Source organism: Calypte anna, chromosome 26 (genome assembly GCF_003957555.1).
Source record: "Calypte anna isolate BGI_N300 chromosome 26, bCalAnn1_v1.p, whole genome shotgun sequence".
NCBI classification, from domain to species: Eukaryota; Metazoa; Chordata; class Aves; order Apodiformes; family Trochilidae; genus Calypte; species Calypte anna.
In genome coordinates this window covers 116,323-143,967 of record NC_044271.1, presented here as the reverse complement: position 1 = coordinate 143,967, position 27,645 = coordinate 116,323, and the positions used below count along the sequence as shown (strand labels likewise).

General features: G+C 48.0%; 1 protein-coding gene and 1 long non-coding RNA gene across 7 annotated transcripts; one reads left to right on the top strand and one right to left on the bottom strand.

The window, feature by feature from the left end:
* Positions 1–144: 144 nt before the first annotated feature.
* BRPF3 (bromodomain and PHD finger containing 3) lies at positions 145–24,680 on the bottom strand. 6 transcript variants are annotated; one of them, XM_030465345.1, is made up of 14 exons: positions 24,366–24,680; positions 17,315–18,717; positions 16,047–16,203; positions 14,510–14,641; positions 12,562–12,690; positions 11,851–12,163; positions 10,807–11,061; positions 9,834–10,328; positions 9,244–9,337; positions 6,681–6,778; positions 4,983–5,080; positions 4,528–4,682; positions 2,480–2,621; positions 145–1,379 (listed from the first exon to the last, which is right to left on the bottom strand). In XM_030465345.1, exons 2-14 carry the CDS (start codon positions 18,697–18,699, stop codon positions 1,089–1,091), a joined length of 3,744 nt encoding a protein of 1,247 aa, XP_030321205.1. In that variant the 5' UTR covers positions 18,700–18,717; positions 24,366–24,680; the 3' UTR covers positions 145–1,088. The 6 variants fall into 6 exon arrangements, with proteins under 6 accessions (XP_030321205.1, XP_030321207.1, XP_030321208.1 ...); XM_030465347.1 differs by having other exon boundaries at positions 9,834–10,325; XM_030465348.1 differs by having other exon boundaries at positions 14,510–14,638.
* LOC115599700 lies at positions 24,056–27,628 on the top strand. Its single transcript, XR_003988563.1, has 3 exons — positions 24,056–24,303; positions 27,142–27,515; positions 27,617–27,628. It is a non-coding gene; the product is annotated as an uncharacterized LOC115599700 (long non-coding RNA).
* The last annotated feature ends 17 nt before the right edge of the window (positions 27,629–27,645 follow it).

The following is a 27,645-nucleotide window of genomic DNA, read 5'->3' as shown; positions in this document are numbered from 1 at the left end:
CAGGAACAAACTCACCCCTTGGAGATGCTGGAGGAATCCTTCCCATGTCCCTTCCCCAGCCCTGCCCTCTGCAGCCACCTCTGGGACTTCCTGGGATATCCTGGAGCTCAGGACAACACGAGCAAGGAAGGACTCTGATATCTGTTTGATTCTTTTTTTCTTTTTTTAATCCATTAGAACATTTATTTCTCAGAGAGAAAATAGAGTCTCAGACAGTCAGATTATAGTAGGTAAAATTAAAATTAGCTTTTCTCTTTACAAGCATAGATTTTTTTTCTTATTACCTCTCTTATACCATCTGATATAAACAATTCTAGAAAGCAAATAAACTCACTTTCTACAATAAATAGAGCAATCTGTGCTTTACAGCAGACTGACAGTAATGTTTAGGTCCCGTAGCAACAGCAGGATATCAGCCAATTCCAATCCTAAAATATCATTAAAAAAAGAAAACCAACAAAACAACCAAAGAAAAACCAAAACCAGAAGAAAACAAACCCCCCCCCCCCAAAAAAAAAAAAATAAACAAACCAAAAACCCCAAAACCAAACAAACCCCCAAGATCTTAAAACATATACACAGGTCACAAGTCCACAGCTGAGCTACCACCTGGTAAAAGTGTTATGTTCCTTGAAATAAATTACACTGTGTGCATATAAAAGACCCAGCAACACAACTGAGGACTTCCAAGAATGGTGACAATAAATCTAAATAATTTAGAACAATATTTTACAAGTATATACACAACATCCTTCCCTAGCCCCACTCCATAGGCATTATTCTTCTTATTATTTTTACAAAATCCTATGCCCCATCTCTATATGTTACAGGAATCTTCCCTAAAGTGTGGTTCCATGTCCCAATGTATAAGAAGTGGTATTTTAAAAAAGTAGACCAAGTAGAAATGGCAGTGATCACTCCCTACTATTCACTATTATTATTAATTATTATTATTTATTATTATTATTATTATTTTAGACCCCACATTCTCTTCAGTATGAAAAAAGTTAAAATAACTTTAAAAACACCAAGTTAAAAAGCAAAATGATGATTATTCAATCTACAATCTTGCTCTGCACCTTTGGTTCTTAAAATGGGAAAGTAAAAAAAAAAAAAACAAAACCAAAACCAGGGAGACCCAACAAGAAGAGATCAGGGAAATCAGAAAGTCCTTGGCTGATATAAAAGGTTTTTGTCATCAACTTCCCAAAAATCACCTGTAATGAAATCTTTTTGTTTGGTTGGTGTGATTTTTGGTTGGTTTTTTTTCTTGCAATGCAAACCCAAACCACCAGGGATTGTCTGCAGAGTTGGGTTTCCTTGGGTCCTACTGGATGGAAAGGCAAAATGGTCGTGGGCTCTTGGTGCTTGGTTTCAACCTGAACCAAGGCAAAGGAAAATGTTAGAAGAGAGGAAAAAAAGACCAAAAAAAGGGGAGGAGAGGGGGGGAGAAAGGAAGAGGATACAGCAAATGTGCAGAAAGCAACACAAAAGATGCATCTCCCTCCAACCCTGATCAGCCTCAGTGCCTGCAAAGCTGTTCCAGCTCATCAGGCACCTCCAAAATTAGAGAATTTTTGCTTAGAAAAACAAAAATAGAAGTTATCTTTGCTTGGACTCAGTACTGTGCTAAAACCATGATATGAAATGGTACTGGAACAAGCTTGCTCACAGGAATCAGAATTTAAATGTGAAGTTACCAAATAAATTTCTAGGATACACACACAAGAATCAGGTGTTTAAAAATGCTTTTTGTGTTTAAAGCTCTGTGCATCTGAGCATCTATGTGTGTGCAGCAGAGGGGAAAGGTCACCAAAACACCCCAAGCTTTTATAAATGAGAAACTGAACATGAAAACACAACAAATGTAGGCAGGAAAATTGTAACACCAACTCCCAGCTATGGTTTCTGTTTAATGTCACCTAAAAAAAAAAAAAAAAAGAAAGAAAAAGGCCAATGGTGGTTATTAGGGTAAATTTGGCACAAGAGAAGTCCAGTTGGGATTTCCATAAAGGATCCTGGTTTGAGTTCCCAGGAATTAGGGCTGGTTGATGACTCCAGAGCCCTGGTGGCACAGGGGTGAGGTGGGACCATCCCAGCTCTGTGCTCTGCTCCCTGCACCACCTCCCCTTGGCTCCCTCACCCTGCAGCTTCTCCAACCTCCCTCACTGGCCCTGTGGATTCTACATTTCCTCTCCTGCCAGCTCTTCAGTGAGACACATTCAGAAAGAAGCTGGACAGGCTTTTTTTTTCCTTCTTGTTTTGGTTTGTTTGGGGTGGGGTTTTTTTTTGGCACGTCTCAAGGTACTTGGAGGAGAGCTGAGAGCTGCTGGGACCTGCAATCCCCCGGCCAGCCAGAGCACCAGCTGATCCTCTCTGCTGATGGGAGGAGACTTTGCTCCAGGTCTGGAGGAAAAGGGGGGGCCACCCCGAGCCCTCACAGATAGCTGGAGGTGACCAAGGGGTGGTCTCCCCTGACCCTGCTCAGGTGGACCATGGCTCTGTCGTAGGCCACCTGCACCGACTTGCGGATGTTGGTTTTGCGCCCTTCCATCAGCTTCAGTTTGTCCACGGTGTCATCCACACCCAAGGGATGGACTTTGTCACGTGGAAGCCACTGCCTGCAGGAGAAAAGAAGGGAGAGAACCAAGGTGACCCTCAGAGCAACCTTCCAAAATCTGCAGGGGGCTACGAGGAAGTTGGGGGGGAGCTTTGGACACCGGGGTGGAGGGAGCAGACAAAGGGAAATGGGTTAAAACTTGAGAAGGGGAGATTGAGGCTGAGGAGGAGGAGGATTGAGGCTGAAGGTGAGGAAGAAATCCTTTGGTGTGAGGGTGCTGAGCCCCTGGTTGCCCCCAGAAGCTGTGGCTGCCCCATCCCTGGCAGTGTCCAAGGTTGGATGGGGCTTGGAGCACCCTGGGCTGGGGGAGGTGTCCCTGCCCATGGCAGGGGGATGGAACTGGATGGGATTTAAGGTCCCTCCCAACCCAAACCTTTCCATGGTTCTATATGAAGGTTTGAAATGCTGGCAATGAGCTCTGGGGAATTTTTCTTGTTGGATTTTTTGCCAAAATTCCCCCCCAAAAAGCATTGGGTGCAATGTCCTGCAGGGTTTACTCCATGCTCGTGTGGGATAGGAATGACACCAATCCCCTTGGAGAGCTGCAGGGAAACCTGAGGTGTGCAGGGGGGTCCTGGGGGTGCAGCACAATGAACCCAGGCAGGGAAATGGATCTTAGGGAAAAGAGAGAGCCCAGAGCTCTGTCAGGAGCTGGGAAATGGATTCCAGGGTTGGAACTGGATGAAGTTTAAGGTCCCTCCCAACACAAACCATTCCATGATTCCATGATTCATTCCATGGGTGTGAAGTCCCATTCCCTGAGGGCATCAGGAAGGGAATCAGGGAAAGAAGAACAAACATCAAGGCCTTCTTGCCCTTGGAATGCTACACCTGGGCTCTGCAGGATGCTGATTCCTCCCACAGCTACTGCCACAGACCAAGGAGTTTGTGATCTTCAAGGTCCCTTCCATCCCAAACAATTCCATGAATTGTCCCAGGAGTTCCCAAGACTTGGCCAAGCACTCCCCACACCCCTCAGCAGTGATCATTCCCTACTTGGCTTCCCAGGAGAAGCCATCATGCTCACTGTGCTCTATTTGTTTATAATTAACACCCCACAACAATGCTACAAATACTTAAATGCTGCATTTGACATGGAAGAGCCACCTGTAGCCAAAATGCCTTCCTGCATGAGCACACATTTCTCTCTCTTTGGAGTCCTTACTCCAAGTTTTTATTACTCCTTGGAGCTCCAGGGAGGATTTTGGGAACTCCTGTGTTCCACAGAGCAGACTCACCTCTCCCAGCATAATGCTCCAATTTTACAAGTTTCCCATTGTTTCATACAGAGATTTCAAAGCTTTATTGCTCATTTTTAGGGCACTTCACTGGTTTGTGGCTCATTATCTCTGGCTGGGTTATCATTACCACGTGAGCAGATCAGCAGGTTCTGAGACAGAACAGGAAATTCACTTGCTCTTGACCAGGTGCTTACATTTTCCATCTTAAAACAAATATGTTGATTTGGAAACTTTGGGTACTCAGCACCTCTTAAAAAAATCAGGCAAGTCTAAACATGGAATAAACCCAGCAGTTTGAAACTGTTACCCTGGAGATTTTTTTTGGTAAACCTTTTGTGCAGCAGTAGAACCATCTGCTCAGTTTTGAAGGCAAATGCTCCTTCTGATTTGTTGGCAATTTTTGACTACTAAATTGGCTCTTCCTGTGCCTCAGTGGTTTTGTGGTGATGTAGTGAAGGACACTGGGCTGTTCCATCATGGTTTGGAGCAGTCAGATGTGATGCTTTTGGGACAGAGAAAAGCAGACATGCTTCCTCATTTAGATTCTGGTTTAAATACTCTGATTTATTACTTGTAACATCATCATCATCATCCCTGTGAGCTCCCATGTACCAAACCTTCCCTCTCTGCCCCAGCACTCCCCACAGGCTGCCTGCACACACTCACCAGGTTCTCTTGTTGTCAAAGAAGAGGACAAGGAAGAGCTTTTCTCCTGCCTCTGTTTGCCTCTGCTCCCCCAACTTCAACACACCCACGGGTGGGACAGGGATGGGGACTCCGTTGTGGAGCAAACCCTCACGTGGCATCTTGGGGTCTATTATCTGGAGACACAGGGAAAGGATATTTAAGCACCAAAGCCTTCAAGAACTGCAAGAAAATCTTTTTTCTTTTTATCCTCTTCTTTCAGTCTACCCAAGCTGAACAATTAAAATCTCCTTAGGATGGGCAAACAGAATTGTTTGCTCTGCCTTAGCAGCAATTTTTAAATGAAACAATGAGGGAAATCAACTGTGCAAAAGGGGAAAAAAAACCCAAACAAAACACATATTGCATGATTCAGGCACGTTTTCCTTTTCTATCTGGTTCCACTACACCATGCTGTGGGTAGGGGCTGAGCTTACCAGGGCAGGGTAGGAGGGATACCCACGACACTTGGCCCACACCAGCTCCAGGGGCTCCAGCTCAGCCTGACTCTCAAAGGACATCAGGAGAGTCCTTCCTGAGGGACAGGAGGAGACAAGGATTAAAAGGAGACACACATCCCATCTGCTGTAAGTGGACTATAAACTCAACATGTAGTGAGATCCAGCCTGGCCACAGTGAAGATCCAGAGTTCTTTATGCTCTGTGGGTACAGTCATGTCCTGCACCAAGATAAAGCCCCATGGGGCTGAGGCTGTGGCTTCAGGTGATCTGTTTAAGATTTAAACATTTCATCCAACTCAGTTCTGGAGTGAATAGCTGCTACCTCACTATCTCACAATAGCTGCTACCTCATTGAAACCAAATGGGTCTACAAGAGATGAATTTGGTCCATTAGGCTCCAGCAAACTAAATCCACCCTCACTGGAACTGATGAAGCTGTATTTGAGATTAATTTGGCCCACTCTTCAGAAGGCTCCTTTTTATTTCTCCTCACCACAGATAGCTGGACTATTCTGAAGCCAGATACTTCGGGGCAATTTGAGCTCTGCAGGAAATGCCTGGTTCTAGTTGACAGAAGCCTATGAGCCATCCCATTTTTTCAGCCTTAATAACTCAGAAATATTGCAAATGATCCATTCAAGGCATGACTAACAAATCTGCCAGCTCCTGGCCCTGGAAAAGGAGCAATCCTCATTAATGTGCATTTTGCAGCAAGCAGTGCTTGCTCTGGGAGGGAACAGCCAAATCCTGGCTTTACCAAAAGTCAGGCTGACTCTAGAAAAGGCTGAGTACAACCCAAACAAACACCACGACTGCATCTCAAATGTATCCTTCCATTAATGAAATTATGTTACAAGCCACAGTATTGTCCCCACTGATTCTAATTCTCTCAGCATCAACCCTGCTTTGCAAGCTTATCTCCAAAGCAGCCTTCTGAGTACATGGGGCCTGGGATAATAAGAATGGTTCCCAGGGAGACAGCACAGGAAAGGGCAAAGGAAAGTGCTGGGAGTCAAAGCTGCATCCTGATTCCAGCATAAAGATGCAATAATTCTGTCACTGGCACATGGTAAGACAAGAATCTGGCTGTGTGAGCTGGGGAATTGAGCCTGAGGCAGTATTACAGGTGTGTGAGTTTGGTTTAGTAGCACTGACACAGAGAACTTTGGGGAAAAGACCTCGAAAGCAATGGGAGCAAAGAGGGGACAGCTGTGAAGAGATCTCTGGAGAGACCCCTCTTATACCCCTCTTAGAATTATGATTTACTCTCTGTATTGCAGTGGTATTAAAAACAACTGGTCCCAGATCAGGAGAAGGCAAGTGCCAAGGATACTACACAAACCAGACCTCCAGAAAGCACCTGAAGACAGACAAAAGTCTGTGCAGGGAAAAACTTTTATGCAATAACCTAAATTTGTAACAAAGAAGGTGATTATCTTAAAGGAGTTTTGATCTTAAAGGTCTTTTCCAACCAAAAGGATTCTATAATGCACAGGTATGTCAGCAACTCTGATTTTATAACCTGAATATAGTTCATACAGGACTGGATCTTGGTGTGCACTGGGCTGTGCTCCCCTTTGTTCAGAGGGGTGTCAGTGGGATGGTGTGGTGGGAGCAGAATTTTGGGTGGTTTTGGGTTCTCCTAAAGCAGGGCTGCTCTGCAGGTGTTCTCACCTGAGCTGCTGAAATCAGAGTCTCCATTCACACCTTCCAAGAAGGGCACCCGAGACAGAGCTGGCTTCCCCCGGCTCCTCTTGGGAGGCATCAAACCACTGTTAGAAAGATGGAAAAGCAGGGCCTTAGGAGAAGACAGATTACCCTTGAAAACACAACCACCTAAATAATAAAAATAATTATCATTATATTACTTATTATCATTAAAAATAATAAATTCCCCACCTCTGCTTTACAAAAAAAAAAATAAAAATCAAAATATCCCTGCACTGCTGCATGGCTGACATGGAAAGAACACTGAATACTTCAACAGATGTCACCAATCCATCTCTTCTGGTGCATGCACACTGGACACCACCCCAGCTTTGCCAGGAGTAATGAACTAGAAACCAAGCTGCAAACAGGAGGGAGAAACCCCAGCAAAGACTGGGGAGCTGAGGCAGTGCTGCTGGGAGCTTGTGTGTGGACTTCAGGGATGAGAGAGCTGCCCCCCAGCAGGACTCCAACATTGGAGCCATGTCCTGAACCTCTCTCCACCTCATTACTGAGAAAATGGGCTCTCTCTGCCAGAAGCAATTAGATTTTTTTCACTTATTGCAATTATTTTCCCTTTTTTTCACACTTTTCTAATAACCAACCCGTTCTGAGTGTATCTGGTGCTCAAAGAGTGGAGAAAAAGCAGTAAACAGAGCTGTTCCTGAAGAGAATAATTGTACAATTCATCCATGAGACACCAGCTTGTTTTTAATTCCTTGTTTTGTGGGTGTCACATAGTTCTAATGCAATGTTTGCTCCATGAATTGCTTGAAATGATTGTAACAAGAACTTACATGGCACTTTTCATCTCCAAAGTACTACACAAACATCAACTGGTGCTCCCCACGCTCCTCTGTGACTGAGATTTTGTCTCCCTCACTTACAGAGGAGGAAAAGAGGCAAAGATGGTGGGGCCATAACACCAAGACATGGTTTGAAAGTGAGTTTCTAGCTTCTGCTCCTGTTCTGAGAGCATCCTCACCCAAGAAGGATGTCTGCCTGACTCAAGAACACTCATTTAAAGAACCCTACAACTAGGTGTGAATCCAGGTCTCTTTTTTTTTGTTCTTTTGATGCCTCATGATGGTTCAGTGCTGCAGCTTCTCCTGAAGTCTCTTTTTTTTGTTCTTTTGATGTCTCATGATGGTTCAGTGCTGCAGCTTCTCCTGAAACCTGCACCAGGGTGATGGCAGCATCTGGCTTGCAGAAAGGGCAATGAGTGAGCTGAAGATTGGAGTCCACAGCCCAGAGAAGAGGGGAGAGATGGAAAGGTGGGTGATATCCCATCTCAGAGAAGAGCTGGAGGTCTTCTGCTTCCAATGGCTCAGTATTTGCTAAGAGAGATCATTTCTTGGGCTCCCCAGCTCCTGAGGGTGGAGGTGGGAAAAGCAGGGAAAAGCCCTGACTCCACAATTGCTCCTCTGAACCAAGTCTTGCCCTCTGTCATGAGCACAAAATCCTTGGCAAATAGATTTATAATGAAAACACTAATCAAACCTCAGCTACAACTGCAGAATTATCCATCTCTTCTGACAGCTAACATTTAGGATCACTCTGAAGAGCAGACCAAAGCTTTCCTGTGAAAAATGCTCCTGGGATTCAACCCTGCTGCAGAATGATTTGTTACACAGCTAATAGTTTGAAATTGTAGCTTCAGCCCTGTGAATGGGTGTGCATGGGGAGCTTTGGGATTTTAAGTGCCCAACTGACATTGCAAATTTGAGGTCTTACAGGACTGAGCATTGGGAGGAAGCATAAAAATGTCTGAACATATCTCTCTGGTGATGGGTGATCACCCTCAGGGTCATCAGAGACAAGCAGAGGGCAATGGCCTCTTCAAAGCACTGGAAATATTACTAAGAATATCAACTAAGAAAGTTTTGCTTCTGCATGTTCTGGAAAAATCTCACCCATCAAGGTCAAATGTTCTCATCCTGCCACTCGTGACACCCAGAAACCTGGTTCTGGCATTACACAGGTTTCAGTGTGCAGTGAAAGGGCTGTGAAAAGACTTGAGTCAGTGTCAGCAGGGCTGGATATGCAGGAAAGACCAGAACATAAATCCAGCACCCATGTATGGCTACTGCATCTGACCAAAGTTTGACAGATGTTTGCTCAAGTCTGTTCAGTCCTGTTGGAAGTGCCCTGTTCTGCTTTTAGACCCCTGAGAGGAAGAAAGCATTTCAGTAGGTGGTAGAAGTTCAGCTTGACCTGCAGTGCTGAACTGGACATTTCTGTTCAAGGTTTTTCTAACTTTGGCTCTCCAGAAATACAAAAAGATGCACTGGAGCAGAGACAGTGTGTGTGCATCAAGAAACAGAAGTGTAACCCATCTGGTTGAAAATCAAGCATTGCTTTGGGACCTATGGCTCAAGAGAACAGGATGGAACCTCAGCAGCTTTTTATCTTCAGGGCCACCACACAAAATAAGTAACAGTTTGGGCTGTTTTTTACAAAGAAGTCAAATGATAAAACCAGGAATCAAACCAGACACAGAAGGTGTTCTAGTTTCACACAGGGCACTTACCTGCAGGCTTCAAACACCAATCCAGCACCCATGCCAGGGCCACACTCAGAGTCAGAGCTGCTCTCCACGTGCTTGGCAAAGCCATTTGTCACTCCTGCCAAGGAAACAAATGGGAATCAGCCCAAAGAAGCAGCAGCAAACACACAATGATGTTGCCAAAGCTAAGGTAAGGTCACTGTCCTGTAACTGCCAGCCACAAAGATGGAGAATACTTCAACCAAAGAGGGAAATTGTGCACTGAGTTCCCCAGAATCAGCTGCAACCAAAGGGGGATTAATAAAAGGTATTTCTACCTCTGACACATGAAAAATTAGGCTGTCCCTGAAGAAGCAAGTGCTGGAGAGGTGCCTGGGGCTGGTATAGGAGATCTCCACACAACAACCAGCTCACTGGGCCAGGAAATTAACCCCTTGCCCACTGGGCTTCAAGTGGTTTTGGAAAAGGCCCACAGGCTTCACACTGACCCCCATGAACCCCCATAGTTTGGTCACAGAGGTGACCAAACCACACAGCCCCAGGACTCCCACCCCCTTGAACCTGATCTCACAGTTTACAAGGGTTGAGAAGGAAGAGAAATCCCAAGGAATTACCTCTCTGTCCTGCCTGCCTGGGTGACTTCTCTCCCTCACTCTCACTGCAGGTTCTGCTCTGAGGTCTCTTCCGAGTCGGTCGCTCCCCCTCAGGGCGAGAGGGTGAAACCTGCCCGTGGTTCTCCCCATTCTCCAAGGAGCAGTCCAGGCCTCTTTGCAGCTTCACCCCATTCTTAGCTTTTTTAAAAAGGACAGATGTCCTTCTGCCCACGCTGCTGAAGGGGGGGCTGGTGGGGGTGTCTGCAGGGGGTAGGGAAAGGCCGTTCAGGCCATTGTCACTCAGCAGGCGCTGGAAGGCTTGGCTCTCCCTCTGCAGAGTCTTCTTGTCAAAGAGTTCCCTGTCTGGCACCACCTTCTTCTGCAGCTGATTTAAGGATTTGCTTTCATTGATGGGTTTGAGGGTGGGTGGGTCCTGCAGAGAGTCCAGCTCAGAGAAGGAGGGTGCAGGTCCTGTGGGCTCCAGTGTGGGAGGGTACGGGGGCTTGGCATCATCTGCTAAAGGAATAAAGAATCTGCTTGAAGATTCCCCAAACCACCACCAGGGCTACAGACAGCCCTTGACCACTGTCTTGACCACTGACATGCACTGAGATACCTGGAGATAAAATCACAGAATCATAGAATGGTTTGGGTTGGAAGGGACCTTAAAGATCATCAAGATCTAACGCCCCTCCATGGGCAGGGACACCTCCCACCAGCACAAGGCTTGATCCAAGATGGACAGGGAGAAGGTATCAACAACCTCCCTAGGCAACCTATTCCAGTATCTTACCTTCATGGTGAAGAATTTTTTCCTAATATCTTACCTAAATCTCCCCTCTTTCTGTTCAACACCATTACCCCTTGTCCTGTCACTGCCCCCTCCCCAGCTTTCCTGTAGCCCCCTTCACGGACTGGAAGGTCTCCCCAGAGCCTTCTCTTCTCCAGGCTGAACAGCCCCAACTCTCCCAGCCTGCCTGCTGCAACTTCTCACCTTTTTCTCCTTCCCTCAATGCTTTATCCAGCCCCTCTTCCTGCAGCACAGGCTCTTCATTGGCCATGGTCTTGCTCTGCTGCTGGGGCAGCTTCTGCCGGATGGAGTTGATCTCCCGTCTCAGCAGACGGATGCGTCGGGTCCGGGCACCACTGGACCTCATGGTGCTCACCATGTCCAGCTTCTCCAGCAGCTCCTTCAGCTGAGCCTCCAAGGAAAGGTGAGCCCGGTTCTCTGGGAGGAGGATGTTATCCACTGCATGGAAAGAGAGGGTAACAGTGAAGGGAAGGACTCCCGGAAACACGGAATTGCTCAGGCTGGAAAAGGCCGAGTCCAGCCTCAACCTAACCCTATTACCCTATTCCTGATGTCCCACCACTAAACCATGTCCCCAGGCACCACATCCAGGGGATTTTTAAACACATTCAGGGATGGAGATTCAACCACCTCCTTGAGGAGCCTGTGCCAGTGCTTAACCACCCTTTCTGTAAAGAAGTTTCTCCTAACACTCAACCTAAATCTCCCCCAACACAACTTGAAGCCATCTCCCCTTGTCCTGTCACCTGCCACCAGTGAGAAGAGACCAAACCCCCTCTCATTACAGCCTCCTTTCAGGTATTTGTAAAGAGTGATAAGGTCTCCCCTCAGCCTCCTCCTCCCCAGCTCGAACACCCTCAGTCACTGCTCACAGGGGTTGTTTTCCAAACCCTTCCCCAGCCTGGTTGCTCTTCTTTGGACTTGCTCCAAAGAGTGGTAAGGTAAAGAGTGATAAGGTCTCCCCTCAGCCTCCCCCTACCCAGATTATACAGCCCCAACACCCTCAGTCCTCACAGGGGATGTTTTCCAAACCCTTCCCCAGCCTGGCTGCCCTTCTTTGGACTTGCTCCAACACCTCAATGTCCTTTTTGTACTGAGGTGCCTAAAACTGAACACAGCACTCAAGGCGGGGTGCTGAGTAGAGGGGCAGGATTACTGCTAGCCACACCGTTTCTGTGATGAAGAAAAAAAAAAGAAAAAGACAAAAAAAAGTGACTAGAGACTCACCATCCTCCCAAGAAAAGTGGTAAAAGTCCTGGGTTTTGGGTGACTCGGGCAGGTGAACCCCCACATCAGTGTCAAAGCCGATGCTTTCAGCCTGACGCCGCGCGTGACGCAAAACCGCTCCGCCGAGGTCTCTGAGCCGGACAGCTGCTCGGTGGAAAATCGTGTCTTTAGCATTATACCTCATGCAGTTGGTAACTATAAGGTTAAAGTCTTCCTCAAACTCCTCCAAGGTTCGGTAGAGGTGGGACTCCAGCTTCCGCCTCATGGTGGAAAAATCCATTGGGTTGGAAATGAATTCCAGGTAATCTGGAACCTAAACATATAAAACCTGTACAATTACAAACACCATTTACTAGCCAACTAGAGTGCATCCATCACAAGCACTCCTAATGCCCTTTCCACCAGCAAGGGGCAGTGCCTTTTCTGCCTTTTCAGTTTATTTTTGTGTCCCCCACTCAAGGCAGACACTTCCTAGCTCTGGAAAACATTGAGATGTGCTGAAGCTTCCAGAAAACAAATACCCTTTTAGTTTAGTTTTGGTTTATTTTTCAGCCTGGAAGGACACCCACATTGTGAGTCCTCCCTGAGATATTCTTTAACCCACCAGAAGCTTCAGACAAAGTGGTGTGTGCTTGCAGGGTTCTGACAGCACACTGTGACAGCAACACCTTATCTACACCCCGTGAGGATGCCTGGAAGGCAGACACTCACCTCCTGCAGGTCCACAGGTTCTGCAAAGATCTGGGCAGCATCCTTCTCCTGCAGGAGGTCCAAAGTTGTGCGTAGCAGCACCTTGAAAGGGGTCAGCTGTAGCTCCATGGCAGCCTGTTGCAGCTTGACCTGGGCATGGCAAAACACATGTGAGAAGTTCTCAAGGACAAGGGAAGGGACTGGTGTCTCCCTCTGGGTTCTCCTGACTCACACACACAGCTCTACTGAGGTGGAAAGCTCAGGTCAGCCCATCACTGCCCTGGTACTCACTGCTGAGGAATTCCTGGTTAGTGTGCAGGGTGTATTTTAGCAGAGTCAAACTGCACAGCCCAACCCTTCTGCCTGGGGAACTCTCATTTATCCAATCTCATAAGGCCAAAACAAGAGAAAGGCTCATAAAATTAAAAGATAATACAACTAAAAATGAGAAAAGAAAGAAACCCTTCATGCTTGGTGAATTATCCTTGTAGAACTCCCTGCCTCAAGATATTATTATGTCAATTAGCTGCATTATACAAAAGTTACAAGTACTGAGGTGTTTACATGAACAACAACTCCCCCAATTAGACCTGAGAGCATAAACAAAGTTTAAGATAGAAGCTCTCACACTTCAAGGCAGAAGACAAACAACAGTGGTTACGTGTTTGCCATGTAACACCACTCCTTCCATCCTTTATGAAGTCTCCCACATTGTTTTCAAGCAACCAAGCTGTAGTCCTGGTTTGATGCCTTCCACTAAAACTCCATTCAAAGGAGACTGGCACAGAGTAGAAGTATTTCTCCTTTCACTTTTTAATTTCTTTGATCTTATAATCCCTCGTTATGTCATTAAACCAACCACTTCAAGAGCACAGGAAAGCAAGGCTGTTTACATAAGGCAAACTGGGTTTGATGTATACAAAAACCACACTCTTCCACCAAACCAGGAAAGAACCTGACCAAAGACTGAGGAGCACCCTCCTCCTCCTCCTCCATCCTTATCCTTTTATAAAGCAGGCCACAGTTTTAACAAGCTTTTATGGATTTAGCCAGCTGTGATATGGATACATCAAAATACCAGAAGCAAACAGAAACAAAGCCCAAGAGTGATTTTTTTTTTCATCCTCCTACCTAAAATATGTCCACATAGCAAGCAGGACTGAGCTACTGCTGTAAATCAGGGACAACGTAGCAAATGAACCAGCACTGGCATCAAAAAGGCTCCAGTAAAGCTGTGGGTAGTTTCTGGCTGCAAATTAAAATATAGCTTGCAGAGGATGCTGTTTTCCCTCTGCCTGGCTCCCTGAAGGGAGCCTGAGAGCACCCAGGCAATGCCTGAGGCTGAGTCTGTGGGTTCAGCCTGCACAGGGTGAGCCTGTCATGAAGCTGCCCTGGAAGATGCTGATGCCAGAGACCTGGGGCTGCAGATATGGAAAGCAGAGACCCTCAGCAGGCAAAGCTGGTGAGCACGGGAAGGAACATTAAGTGGTGCAACTATGGGGAACTGCACACAGATCAAAGGGGAAATGAGCAAATTTAATAATTGGTCTGTATCTTAAAACTTTTTCTTCTCAAAAAATGTACTTAAGAGGGCAAAACTCAGGGCAAAACTTAGAAATGAAAATCAGAACTGTAATTTAGGCTTCTCTGGAGTAGGCGTTAGCAAACTCCTCAAACAAATATTAGAGGAGATTCAACTTCAACCCTGCAAAACACCTGGTCTGTGCCCAGAAACAGAAGGGGTGCTTTGGTCAGGAATCAAACCCGCTCTTAGTTCTGCAGATCCCCTTCCCCAGCACCCTGCAGCCCAGCCCAGGTTCTGAGGGCAGAGGCTGAGCAGCGCAAGGCTGTGACTGACACAGGGAGGGTGATAATCCATGAAGAGATGAAAAGGCTCAAGAAATCCTGTTGTGTTCCTCCTCTATCCATAGTGCTTGCATGGGACCTAAGTGGAGGTCAAACCACCCACCTGCTCCCTTTTGAGCTTTTCCCTCTTCCTGATCAGCTCGATCAGCAGCCGCGCTCGCTCCAGGTCGTGCCGCAGCTTCTGCCAGTACTTCAGCTCCTCCTTCACTGCACTGGTCTTCTCATCCTGCTCCTTCTGCAAGACACAACAGCAGGCTGAGAGGAAAAACACCACTGGCTTCCTGCTTTTCTTCCTCTTCCCCTTGCTTTCATAGCCTTCCTCCCATCCACTTGTTCAGAATATGTCCCCTCCTCCCTACAGCACTCAGTTGTCTCACAGCACAGCATCAGCTTTTCTGGGTTTTATTCTGTTGGTGAAGTTAGGATGCTGCAGCTACACCCTGGGAACACACTTCACTGCTTGTTCATTTACACCCTCCCTGCTTTTATATCCAGATTCATTACAGAGGCTGGAAACTCCTTCCATCAGCTGCTGTGCATGGAAGAAGCAGCCCAAAGTCTTTACAGAATCGAAGCAAGGTGAGGGAAAGCATGGGAGAAAAGAGCTATTATTAATCCTCTTTGGAACCAATAAGAGCCAGAGAAAAATTCTCCAAAACACAAAGGAACAGCCAACGCTGCTGGGAGATGAGCTCACGCCTTCCAAGACACAGCTCAGTGGCTTCACAATGCAATCATCATTCCTCTGCTCAACCTGCAGCTTTTCAAATGGTTTTGAGGAGAGAGAACAAGTGCATGTCCTTGTGCATGACTGCCAAGAGAAGACAATTGCATCACAAGATCTTGGAGGTTTATATTTATAGGACATTTGTTTTAAAGAACTTACTTATGGTAAATTGCCAACTTTAACACACCAAGGAGATGCTGCACTTCCCCAGGCTCCTGACTTGGGGGATGTTTTTTCATTAATCACCCAGAGCACTCTTCATGCAAATCAAGAGCCTTTAAATTATTCCAAGGACAATAAAAACATAAGTGGCACAATGAGCCTAATGCCTCCTGACAGGTTATGTTAGGGTTATGTCCAACTGCTTCAGTCCTTTACCACTTCTGGTGCCAAACACTGGGCATTTAACAGCACTGAGGTTGAGTGACTCTGAAGGCCACCTCAGAGGAGGAAGCAAGAGTCCAGAGCTGATGACTATGCCTAAACTTCCATATGAATGTGCATGGGAGGGCTGGAAATTGAAGGTGCAGGAAGAATGACCCAAAGTGGAATTTGGCCAGGACTCTGGAGCTAACACCCATTTTCTTGAGGAGGGCATCTTTAATCACATGTGAGGAACGTGGTTTTGTGATTCACCTAAGACATCAGTCCCTCAAGGGCCCATCACACCCTTGCACAATCCCAGGTCTTCCTGATTCAGGGGGAAAACTCTTACCTGCAGGCTCATCAACACCAATTCCAGTGGCATCTGGAACATCCCACTGATACACTAACTCAGCATGAGCATCCCAAGAGGAGACCAAAACCACTTCATTCAAAACCACTCCCCTTCCCAGCAACAAGTTCATGTCCTCCCCAGAATGCAAGCTCTCCATTTCCATCCTCCCATGGGGGTTCATGTGGGGACCAGTACCTGCTCAGCATTCCTCTGGGACTGGAGGTGGGAATGCAGACGGCGGATCAGGGGCACCCCGTTCCTCGCCTGCCGCTTCAGCAGCCAGTAGTTGTGGAGCCTCTGCATGAACTGGTTCTTCCTCTGGAGGGAGAGGCCACTGCAGATTTTGTTCAACCTGAAGGAAGCAAAGAGGTGTCATGGACACAGCTACAACTGTGACTCTGTGGATCCTGGTGGGGTCCATCACCAGGTTTCCCAGCAAAGCTTGGTGGTGTCGTGCCAACGCACGCCCTGAACCACAGATGAGGTTGGTACAATCTGGGATGTCCCCATCATGAAGACATTTATGCCTAATTTTCACAATACATTCCTGGTTTTAGGGCTTTGAGCAACCATACTGGTGTCCCTGCCCATGCAAGGGCTTGGAACTAGATGATCTTTCAGGTCCCTTCCAGTCAAAGCCATTCTATGATAATTTTAGCAGCAGCTCAGCTGGAGGTTCTCACCAAGCCCTTGCCCCAGCACAGCTGAAGGATGCAGCCACCAGTTCAGCTCTGAACCTTAATTTCAAAACTACTTGCAGTGTCAAGAAATTTCCAGGAAGTCATTTAAATCTGATGTCATCAAGCTGAAGTCTGGGAAACTAACGTGCCAGGAATCCAAGAATGATATTTAACCTTTCCAAACCGTACATTAGATTATATGTGGGGTGTTATCAGCAGTTTTCCAAAGCTTATCTGTTAAAATACCAGTGTCACATCACCACATCTCCTCAGGCACCAAGTGAACATCCAGCACTACCCAGTTCTACATGAGAGGGAGCTGGGAGAAAAAAAAAAAAATGCACAGCCAAATTCAAAGCTACTTGCAACACTGACAAGTTTGACATGCTCTGTAACAGAAGGAGGAATTAAGAAACTATGAAATGAGGAGATTAAAAAAGAATTTAACAGCAGGATGACACCTATCTGCCTGACAACTTGAAGTATTTTAAAAACACCTTCACAGCCATCTATGTAAGTTCAGATGCTAGGGGGGTGCTTGCATTTTAGGGACCACCACAGATTCTGTGTTACACGGTTTGGGATGGGTGCTGGGCAAAGCAGGGAAACCAGAGTGTGACAGTGACACTGGTAGAGTAACACTGCTCAGGGATGATTCTGTAGGGTACACTTTGAGAACAGTTATTGCTGGATATTAATTCAGTGTTTCCAAGGTCAATGAGAGCGACCAAGCCCTCAGAACAGACCCTGTCCAGCTCCTGCCCATCCCCCTGCCACACTCACCTGTAAGAGGGGATTTGTGCAACTGTCACCATGGGCAGAGATGAACACCCGCAGGTCACATCACCAGGCTCCTTTTTGATCTTCTGCTTCAATTTCACTTGGTTCTTTTTCAGAGACCCTTTGGGAGGGCCCAAATTGGCTTCCTCCTCTCCCTCTGCCTTCACAGTGTCCTTCTGCCTCTCACTGCTGGCAGCTGGAAACCCTTTTTTCACCATCCCAGGGGGGGAATGACTCTCACAATAGGCAGTCTTGCGCACGGTGAACGTCGTGCCGTTGATGCTGGTCTCTCTCATGGGTTCTATCTTCATGAAGAGACCAGCCCGTTGAGCACAGGTGACATGGAAGGCAGTGTAACAGTTCACCTTGTGGCACTGGATAGCAGCTCCCATGCCTTTCTGTTTGCAGATGTAGCATGTGAGCTTCCACCGAGCCGGGGGGATGTTATTTATCCCTTCAATGGGCTCCAGAAACACAGTGTTTGCAAAGCAGACCTCTGGGATCCAGATGGCACAAACCACGTGAGCCCAGCGGCCATCACTGGTCTGCTTGAAGGCTCCACCTTTGTTTGGGCACAGGACACAATCCACAGGGCGAGAAGGGGACTGCAAGCAGCAGCGGCAAAGCCACTGCCCCTCGGGGATGTAGGGCACGCCGTAACACTCCTGGTGCACGGCCAGGTTGCAGATGTCACAGAACAGGATGACATTGCTGTTGTGACACTCATCATCCATGCAGACACAGCAGAAAGCATCCTCATCAATGAGGGACTGCTGAGCCCCGTTGTTCCGGCTCTCCAGGTAGGATTCCTTCTCCAACCGGTCCACCAGCAGCTCAAAAGTGTCAGGGGAAACCATCCCATAACCATCGTCCTTTCTCTTCTCGTTGACCATTTCCAGCCATGCCAGATCCTCCTCATCCATGTCATACTCCACCTCTACTTCAAGATCCTCGGGAGGCTTCTCGATGTAGCGGTAGTAGGCAGCAGGGAGAGGAGAGGCACCTGGCTGGCTGAAGGAGTCCACCACACGGAACTTGGGCTGCGGCAAGTGTAAAGACATCCCTGACACATGTTTGGAGCAAGACTCCTTCTTCTTGCCTTTGGAAGGTGTTTTCTTAGATTTGGAAGGGAAAAGGGGCTGCTCACTGTTTTCCTTGTTGCTGTTGCATTCTGTGATGTCCTGGGCAGTCAGCTCATCCTCTGTGATGATTTTTAAAGGATCGTAGATGCTGATGCGATGAAGCCGCCCGTCGATGTCCACCTCCACGATCCTCTGGGCCTGGGCATAGGTCAGGGTCTCCCGAGTTGGGGAGCACTTGAGGCTGTAGGGTGAGGGGGAACGTCTGCCCACCAGGTTCTGCTGGGACCTCCTCCGAGGCTTCCTCATCGCTGCGGTCCAGAGACCCTGTAGGAAAACGGGAGAGAGGACAGTGTAAGCCAAGGAGACAGGACAAGGAGGAGCAGAGATTCAAAAACTCACTTGGTGTTGCAGTCCAACAACATTTCTATCAGAGACTCCAGCAGTTTGAGGCATGCTGAGGCCTCTTCACTTTCTTGCACACAGGCAGGCAATGGATGCATCAACCATTTCTCACAGCGCCTATGGCAGCAATGCACAGAACCCCCCAACCTTCTCTATCTGCATGCCAGGAGACATACATCCCCTCACACCACTGGAAAAGAGCTAAAAAATATTCTACAGCACAGCATCCACACCCCCTGTTGTGCATTCAGCCCTGCAAACCATTTAGAACCCCCCAAAATTCAAACAGCACTTATCCCACCTCCTTGCACCATTCACATACTAAGTTCACACAAGCCAGGAAGTTCTTCTCTGTTCTTTTGCCTGTGGCTTTTCTTTTTATATCCCTTATAGCACCTAAAATGTGCTAGATGGTTTCCAGGTGGAAAGGAAAGCCCTGTTCCTGCCCTGGAAAAGCAGTTCTCAGTTATTTTTTTGCCACCAAGCTCCAGTTGAGAAAACTCAGAGGGCTCCCTCCCTGTGGGTGCAAAACATCCTGTAACAAAACATCACCCAACAGCTTTGCTTCCTCTTCTCCTGCAGACATTGCTGTTCCTTGCAGTGTTCTCCAGACAGTGTGACTGAAGGGACTGTGGCCTCCCTAGCATGCAAAATGGGTCACAAAAGCCCAAACTGAACCAGAGGATGAACAAAGCATGGGAGTGGGTGTTAAACATGGAGCCCTTCTGCTCCTCGGTGGGATCCGTGGGGAAGTAAAGAGGAATGAGCATGAGAAGAAGCAGCATGGATGGATCCAGGGGGACTTACAAGTTCTGGCTCAGCTTTAGCCCCTCTGGAGCCACAATCCACGAGGGTCCACAGGGGTATGAGCAGGAAAAGCAGCAAGACAGCTTCTGGGCTGCACCAGGGTGGTGCATTGGTGTTTGTTCAGTGCCTTAACTGCAAGCCCAAGGCAGCTCTGCCCTCACAAACTGCTAATCAGCAAGCCAGATAATTATTTGGGACGTGGAGGAGGTGCCCGTGGAGGAGGAGCAGAAGCCTGGAGCGGGTGAGGTGAGCTGGGGGAGGATGGAGAGGAGGCAGCAGGAGCCCAACAGGCTGAGGGCAAAGGAGGGAGGCAGAGAAAAGGAAAAGTGGAGAGGAAGCCAAGTGAGTAATGTAAGCAAGGAGGGCAGTGTCAGGGGTGGGAATGTGAGTTCTGAGAAGAAATAGGCTGAAGAAGAAAGAAGCCAGAGAGGAGACAAAGAAAAGCAAATGTAAAATCTCCCCGAGAAGATAAGTCAGCCCAGAGCTTATCTGTTGCTACCCAGAGGTCTGAACCAGCACCTCACCCTTATTTAGAGCAATCCACACTTTCAGCCCCTCTCCGTGGGACCTGCTGACAAGAAAACACACTGCAAACCCAGAAGTTGTACTGAACTGTTGCATTGTTTTGGCCCTGTGTCAGAGCAAGGACCATCAGTCCAGAGCTTATTCCAAAAAGAAGTAAAAACTTCCAGGAGCAACACGTTTTTTCTTGAAAATACTGGGGTTGTGCAGCCATGAGATAAAGCCACCACAAAACGTGTGTCCCAAGAAACAAAGAGTGCTTGGGAAAAACTTCCAAACTCTCCTTTGCATCCATAAAAATGACCTGGAGGTGCCTGTGTCAGTGTGCACACCTCTAAGGATGGAGCTGGTAGGCACAATTTCGTTTCAGAAGACAATCCCCACCTGCAAACACAGGTACCAGGGATTTCAGAACCTTCATCTTAAAACTCTTAAGCAGCCACTTGCTCAGCAGACTGCAAACACCCAACAGCATCTGTCCCAGGTGAGCTCTGACAGCTTTAATCAGGAAAAAGAATTTTAAAATAGGGGTATAAAGGCAACTTATTCCAAAAAGAAGTAAAAACTTCCAGGAGCAACACGTTTTTTCTTGAAAATACTGGGGTTGTGCAACCATGAGATTAAGCCACCACAAGACGTGTGTCCCAAGAAGCAAAGAGTGCTTGGGAAAAACTTCCAAACTCTCCTTTGCATCCATAAAAATGACCTGGAGGTGCCTGTGTCAGTGTGCACACCTCTAAGGATGGAGCTGGTAGGCATAATTTCATTTTGGAGGACAATCCCCACCTGCAAACACAGGTACCAGGGATTTCAGAACCTTCATCTTAAAACTCTTAAGCAGCCACTTGCTCAGCAGACTGCAAACACCCAACAGCATCTGTCCCAGGTGAGCTCTGACAGCTTTAATCAGGAAAAAAGAATTTTAAAATAGGGGTATAAAGGCAACTGGATCAAACAAAAAAACCTAGAAAATCCTGCTGAAAAACAGCCCTCTAAAGTTCAGGAGGATATGAGCAAAGATGATGTTGGTGGAAAAAAGATATCAAAAAGATAAGTGAGCAAAAAGATACTGGATGATAAAGTAATCAGCATAAACTGAACACACTTGTAATTAATATTGTGGTCATGAAAAGCACTCCTTGCTGGGAGTGCTGAAGGATGAGCAAATTTCAGCAAAACAAACCCTTGAAGGAAGGGTTATTTTATCTATTGTGAGGATAAAACAAAGGTAAAGCATTCCTGTTGCTTTAGTGAAACAATCAGTATGTTGTCTAAAGTAATTACCCAAAGTGGGCTATCCACCAAAACAACCAACTCCCATAAACCAACCCATTTGTGGATCACACAATTAATATTATGCAGAAGCACCTAAAGCAGCATGGAAACTGCTGCCAGAGAGAACCCAGGGCCTGGGCTAACACATGCACCTGGATATTAGGAAAGACACAGCTACCCACCCCCAAAATACCTTGAAAGCAGCAATGAAATCAACTCAGACACACTGAGCTGAACACCACGACCTTGCCTGCAACAACAGAAACTTCAAAGCAGCCATCTAGGAATGTTTTGATCTCCTTGGCACACTTTAAACACCTCCCAGCCACAGATAAAGAATCTCTTTGCAAACAGCACCTGAACTGCTCAACAGACTCTGCTTCAGTGGGGTTAAGTGATGTTTCTGTCCCACCACAAAGGCTGCTGATGTGAAAACAGAAAGTTCAAACCACCATCCCCTCACCACCACCACAGTGTGCTCAAGGCTTTCCCAAAACTTCCCATCAGGAAGAAAATGGATTTCCACTGGGTATCATGCCAGGAGCTGGGGGGGAGGTTCCTAGAAAGCACAACTGAGCAAACAACGTGGCTACAATGCACAAAGCCACCAGGAATGAACTTAATTCTCCCCCAGGAGTTTACACAGGAGCTGTTCAGTCCTCCCAAGCAGAAGGTTTCACACCTGTGGGCCAGAGAAGAACACACCCACCATCAGGAGACTTAAATTCCTTACAAAGAGGTTGAAAGCTCCACTGGGAAAAAAACCTGGAGAGCTCCACATGTTGAACACCACGACACAATTCAGGCCCCTCTTGTACACACAGCCTTAAAAATTCCAGCACAAATGGATCCTCTAAAGGAAGGGTGAAACATCACTATGATGCACACCCACTTTCAATATATTGGCCAGTTCTGAAGGGCAGAACAACCTCTTAGACTGCAGAAGATCTCAGTCTCCTTCTCACCCCTTCCTTCCTACCACAGTCCTTTTCATCACTCCCACACTGAGTAACAAGAATTTTCTTCCTAGCACCAGGTTTCTTTGCTAACCTGCAGAGGACACAAGGCAATGTGCTGGGGGAGTTTCCTGGCCCCTTCCAGCATGGCTTGGGGATCCCAGTGAGCACCTAAGTCCCTTGATGATGAAGAGCTGAAGACCTTCAGTGATTTGCAGCAAGCAGAAGGACACCTGGACCTTGGTGGGCAGCAGCAGATGGCAACAAGATGGCTCTTACTCCACTCCAGTGCACTTGGATTACAGGCAGTAGCTACAGCTCATAAAGCCCTAAAAAGTGTGGGGTCTGATGTTACCAGAAACTGCCCCACTCCAGGGTACTCCTTGTCAAACACAAGGTCTGGGGACATTCCTCCTTGTTGCCATCCCATGCTGGCAGCCATGCAGATGAGGGGCAGGGGCTTGGTGCTGTTTGCTGGGACTTCAAACCCCTTCCTGCACACTGGGGAATGAACCTACAGAGCTATTTAGGATACTCATCCATGGAGTGTTTCATGGAGTGTTTCTCCAAGATCATCCAGTCCAACCTTGATATATCAACACCATAATCTAACTACTAAACAAGGACCAAGGACAAGCCCAAACTCCTTTTACATACTCCACTCCAACACTGTCCTGGGCCATTCCAATGCCTGACAACCCTCAAATATATTTCCTAACATCCAGCCTAAACCTCCCCTGGTACAGCTTCCATCCATTTCCTCTGGTCCCATCACACTAAGGAGAAGAGGCTGTTTCCCTCCTGGCTCCAACCTCCCTTGAGGCAGATAAAACATCCCATAAAACAATGGATGCCAGAGGAAAGACACACTGAAGCCTGCAGCTATTTTAACCTCCTTCCCACCTCTCTTTTACCAGGCACAGCTCCCTCCACCCTCACCCATGGCCCCACAGGCCCTTATTCCACCTCTCATGGACCTGCCACGGTTTTATGCTCCTCGTGTCCATGCTGATGCCTCCAATGAAGTGTGGCAGTGCTCAGCAGGAGAGCTGACCCAGCACCTGCCCTGGGAAACGCAAAGATCTTTTATCAACCCCGATATTTCTCTCATCATCGAGCTGTGGCACAGACCCCGAGCTCAGCCTGCAATGAGCTGCGTATGGCCTCAGCAGCAGCCAAAGGAACTGGAAAACACCTTAAGCTCCATCTGCCCTCAACAGCAGCGCTCTGAGGGAACCCTGACAGGGTGAGGGCACCATGAGACACCACGGACCGTGTCAGGAGCCACCTCAGAGCTCCTCTCAGGAACTGCCCCCCAGGACAGCAAAGGCTGTGGGATCCCTGCAGGGAGTCCCAGCAGCACCCAATGATCTGGGTCAAGACATAGCAGGAAGCTGGACAAAAACAAAGCCCTGGGGGAGGAGAAGGAGCCGTAGGTGCATGGATCGAACTCCGCTGGGCCCGACCCAGGCCCCCCCAGCGCCCACCGCACCCCGGGGAGCGAGAAAAGTCCCTGAGGAGAGAGGGAGCAGGGCAGGGGAGAGCGAGAGAGCGCACAGCGAGCACACAAAGCCCATTGGCTGCCGCCGCCGTCCATCACAGCGCCTCCACCAATAGCAAAGCAAAGCTCTGCGGGTCTAAAAGGGGGCGCGCTGGGCCCCTCCTGGGCCAATAGCGTGGGAGAAGGTGGGCGGGGCCCCCGCGGACGCCGCGAAGAGGGGGGAAACCAAGATGGCGGCAAGGGGGGGGTTTGGCTGACACGGCGCTGCCCGTTCCCCCTCCCCAGGCGCTCTCCCCCAACTCGCCGAGGGGCCGCGGGCCGCTCCCGCTACGCGAGGATCCAGCAGAGGCGCGGGGCTGGGGGAGGGGGCGCCCGCAGGCTGCGGCGTCCCAGCCTCCCCGGTTCCTTCCCGCCCGCCCGGTCACCTTCCCGCGACCCCGGCGCTTGGTGTGTGAGGGAGGAGAGACCCCTGAGGGAAGGTGTCGCGGCCTCCCGCGCTGCGCTTTTACCTGGCCGCCTCAGTGCCGCCGCCGCGGCGGTCTCCACCGTTGCCGCCGCCGCCACCGCCTTCTTTTGAGGAATTTTTTTTTTTTTTTTTAAGGGGGGTGTGTTGGTTTTTGGCTTTTTTTTTTTTCCTCTTGCAGATTTTTTTTTTTTAAATCCTCTTTTTCCGCCTCCCCCTCCCCTCCCCCCTGGGGCGGACGGGCTCACCCAGCCGGCGGCGGGAGGGGAGGGCACAAGATGTCGGTTCCGTCCGCTCCGGCTACCGCCGCCTCCTCAGCGCCGCCTCCTCATTGCCGCCGCTGCTCCCGCCGCTGCTCCCTCCGCTGCCGCTCCGGCCCCGGTGCCGCTTCGCCCCCCCAACACCCTCACCTTCCCCCCCAACTCCCACCCCCCCTTCCCTTCCCTCCCCGGGGCCCCGCTCGCTCCAGCGCCCCCGCCGCTCCCGGTGCTGTGTGGAGGCGAAGGGGGGGGGAGCAGGGGACAAGGCGCGCACAAGATGGAGGCGGCGGCGGTGGCAGCGGCGGCGTAGCCCGGCCGAGCGGCGAGGAAAGGCGGCAGCCAGCGGGCAGGCGGGGGAGGGGGCTGCCGTGCTTCGCTCCCCCCCCGCGGGCAGGGACCGCCCGCCCCTCCCCGGTCCCTTCCCACCCCCGGGCCGAGCGGAGCGGGAGGCCCCCGGGGGCTGCGGGGTGAGGGGAGCGGGGAGGTGTGCGGGTTGGGGGGGGGGGGTTTGCGGTGTCCTTGGTTGAGGGAGGGGGGGTCGGTACTGCCCAGCCCCCTCCTCAGTGCCCGGCTGTCCCCCGACCCTCGCTTCTGGGTGCGGGCAGGCGGAGGGGGACAGTTCCCCCTTTCCTCAGGTTTTGGGGGGTCCCTTCCCAGGGCTTTCACTGCCTTCCCCTGCCAGAGATGGGCAGCTTGGGTTTTTTGCCCTATATTCACTGGGGTGCCTGTACCCTGCACCCACTCTTTTGCAAGAGGACCTCAAAATGTGCAAGAGCATTGCCAAGCACCAGCTGCACCCTCGGCAAGGATGTATCCCTGTCTCTGCCATCCTTAGCCATAACGAGCAACATCAAACAAAGGATGGGAATTCTAAGAGCCTGTATTTATTGTCCAGTCCCATACTTCAGGTCCAGATGAGCTCCCAAGTGGAGGTGTGATGGAAAGGACAGCGAGAGAGGGACTGAGAGGAATGAGCAAGGAAGAAGTTGTGTTTGCAGCTGAGATAAGTAGTGAGCTAGGAACTGCAGAGCCTTCCTACACTTATTTTTTATGGAGCATACATACCACATACTTGGGCATATGTACTCTCCATCTCCCACTCAGATTGTGCAGAGTATTGCATAATATTACCATCAGAATTCATAGAATTTACCAAATTGTTTTCAAAGGAAAAAAAAAAATCTTTCCTCATTTACAGGCCAACTATAGAACTTTTTTTCTCTGAACGTATGTTAAGTGTGGAAGCAGAGCACCCAAACAGTCTGTGACAAGTCTGTTTTGCAAAGCACTCAGGTTGGACCAGAGCTTGTTGAAGCTGCAAAAACTTGGGAAAACTTGTTACTGAACAGCCCTACACCTCACCCTAAGGATTCATTTCTGTGCCTGTTTTTAAAATCATCTACTGTGAACACGAGAACTCAAATAATACATTCTTGTCCTGCATAAAAATCAACCTATCAGAAATTTACAACTGAAGTTTCAATCTCCCTGATTTAATAGCACCTGACTCTCACCTGTCCATGAAGGATGAAAAAAAAATACCTATAGGTGTCTTCTGAGTGTCAGGAAGACAGTTAAAATAATTTCAGTAACTGATGAGCAACTTCATTACCTCATTTTCCTTCATGTGAAAACTTAATTTTCTCACAGTTTGGTGTCTTTTTTTTTATATATATATGACAAACTTCTGCAGACTTTAATTTTGACCTGTTTTGAAACTCTGTACTCTTAGATTGGGACTGGAATTAGCTTCCTATCATCACATCAGGTTCCAGTCTAGCAGAGATTTGCATCCCTGCTTAATGTCAGGGCTGTGAATATCCCTGTGAAGTTGAGCAGCACTCCTGCAGAAAGCCCTGTACAGACATCTCCCAAGCTTGGGGAACATCAAAACAAGTTATCCATCATTTAGTTTTATAATAGAGGAACTAATGTGTTATTTGAAATTTTAAAAATGTACTAAAAAGACCCAAAAACCTCCATGGTTCTGAACTTATCTCAAATCCCAGAGGCACAACTTAATTCAATTTCTTTGCTCTTAGTTTTTAAAGGCTGCAAGTTCAAAACCAGTGATGCTGCTTCAAATGAAAGCAGCAGCTCAAAGGGAGCTTCACCTTCAATCATATTCTATTTTTTTTCATCCTTATTGCAGTGCAGAAAACACACTTAAAAAGGGAAGAAAATTACCATTTGGGATTGAGAACTGACCTTTTTGTTTGTTTGTTGATTCATTAAGCCTCAGAGATGAGTCATGTTCTTACCTCTGCTGGTTTTTTTTTTTTCATTTTCCTTGAGAACTGTTGAAATTAATGCAATTGCTAAAAAAGACCCTTGCACAGTCAAGGTTAAAAGCCTGACACCTCAAAAGGATTTAGCTTCAGCTGCTGGTTATTTCAGCTGGGTTTCTCAGTGCTCCCTTGCACTAATACCCTGGGTTTTGTGTGGAGTATATATAACACTGTTAATTCTCACTAATTAGCCCTAGCTGTCTCCTCAGTGGTGTTCTTTTCAATCTCACCATGCAAATCATAGTTTTAAAACCCCCTTTTTCTTTTTTTTCAGGTGAAGCATTCTGAAGATGGATCTGAAATGATGGTGGATGGGGAAAGACTTCTTATTTTTCCACCCAAACTTGGCCAAAAGGAGTTAATTCTCACTTCACAGAAAATCAATGAAGGTTGAAGATGCTGCCCTTTCAGTATCATTTAATAGAGCACAATCCAACAACCAAAAAAAAAAGGAGTTGTTGTCAATCAGCCAAAGTGTTGACTGAATCAGCTGTGAAGCAGTGCTGGCTGAACGTTGCATTTTAAGCTCTAGAAAGCCATGTGCTCAGAAAATGGCCCTGGAGAGAGAAATTGGGCAAAACAGCCCAGAAACCACATTCACCTGGAAAATAACACTTTCACAGCATGGTCACCCTGACAGCCTTGAAGGTAACTGCAATTAAACAGCAAGTGTTTGGGGGAGGGGAATGAATTAGTACTGGCTGGTTTGGTCTTCACTCAATCTCTTTTTCCTGGCTTGTTTCTTTTAGTTGGGAAAATCCCAAAAAGAGCCATAATC

Coding starts and splice junctions, on each gene's coding strand:
- BRPF3 (XM_030465345.1), bottom strand. CDS start 18,699: ATGAGGAAGCCTCGGAGGAGGTCCCAGCAGAACCTGGTGGGCAGACGT. Junction 10,329..10,806: donor ATTGAGGGAAGGAGAAAAAG/GTGAGAAGTTGC, acceptor TTATTCCTTTAG/CAGATGATGCCAAGCCCCCG. Junction 1,380..2,479: donor CCATGGTCCACCTGAGCAGG/GTCAGGGGAGAC, acceptor GCCTTGGTTCAG/GTTGAAACCAAGCACCAAGA.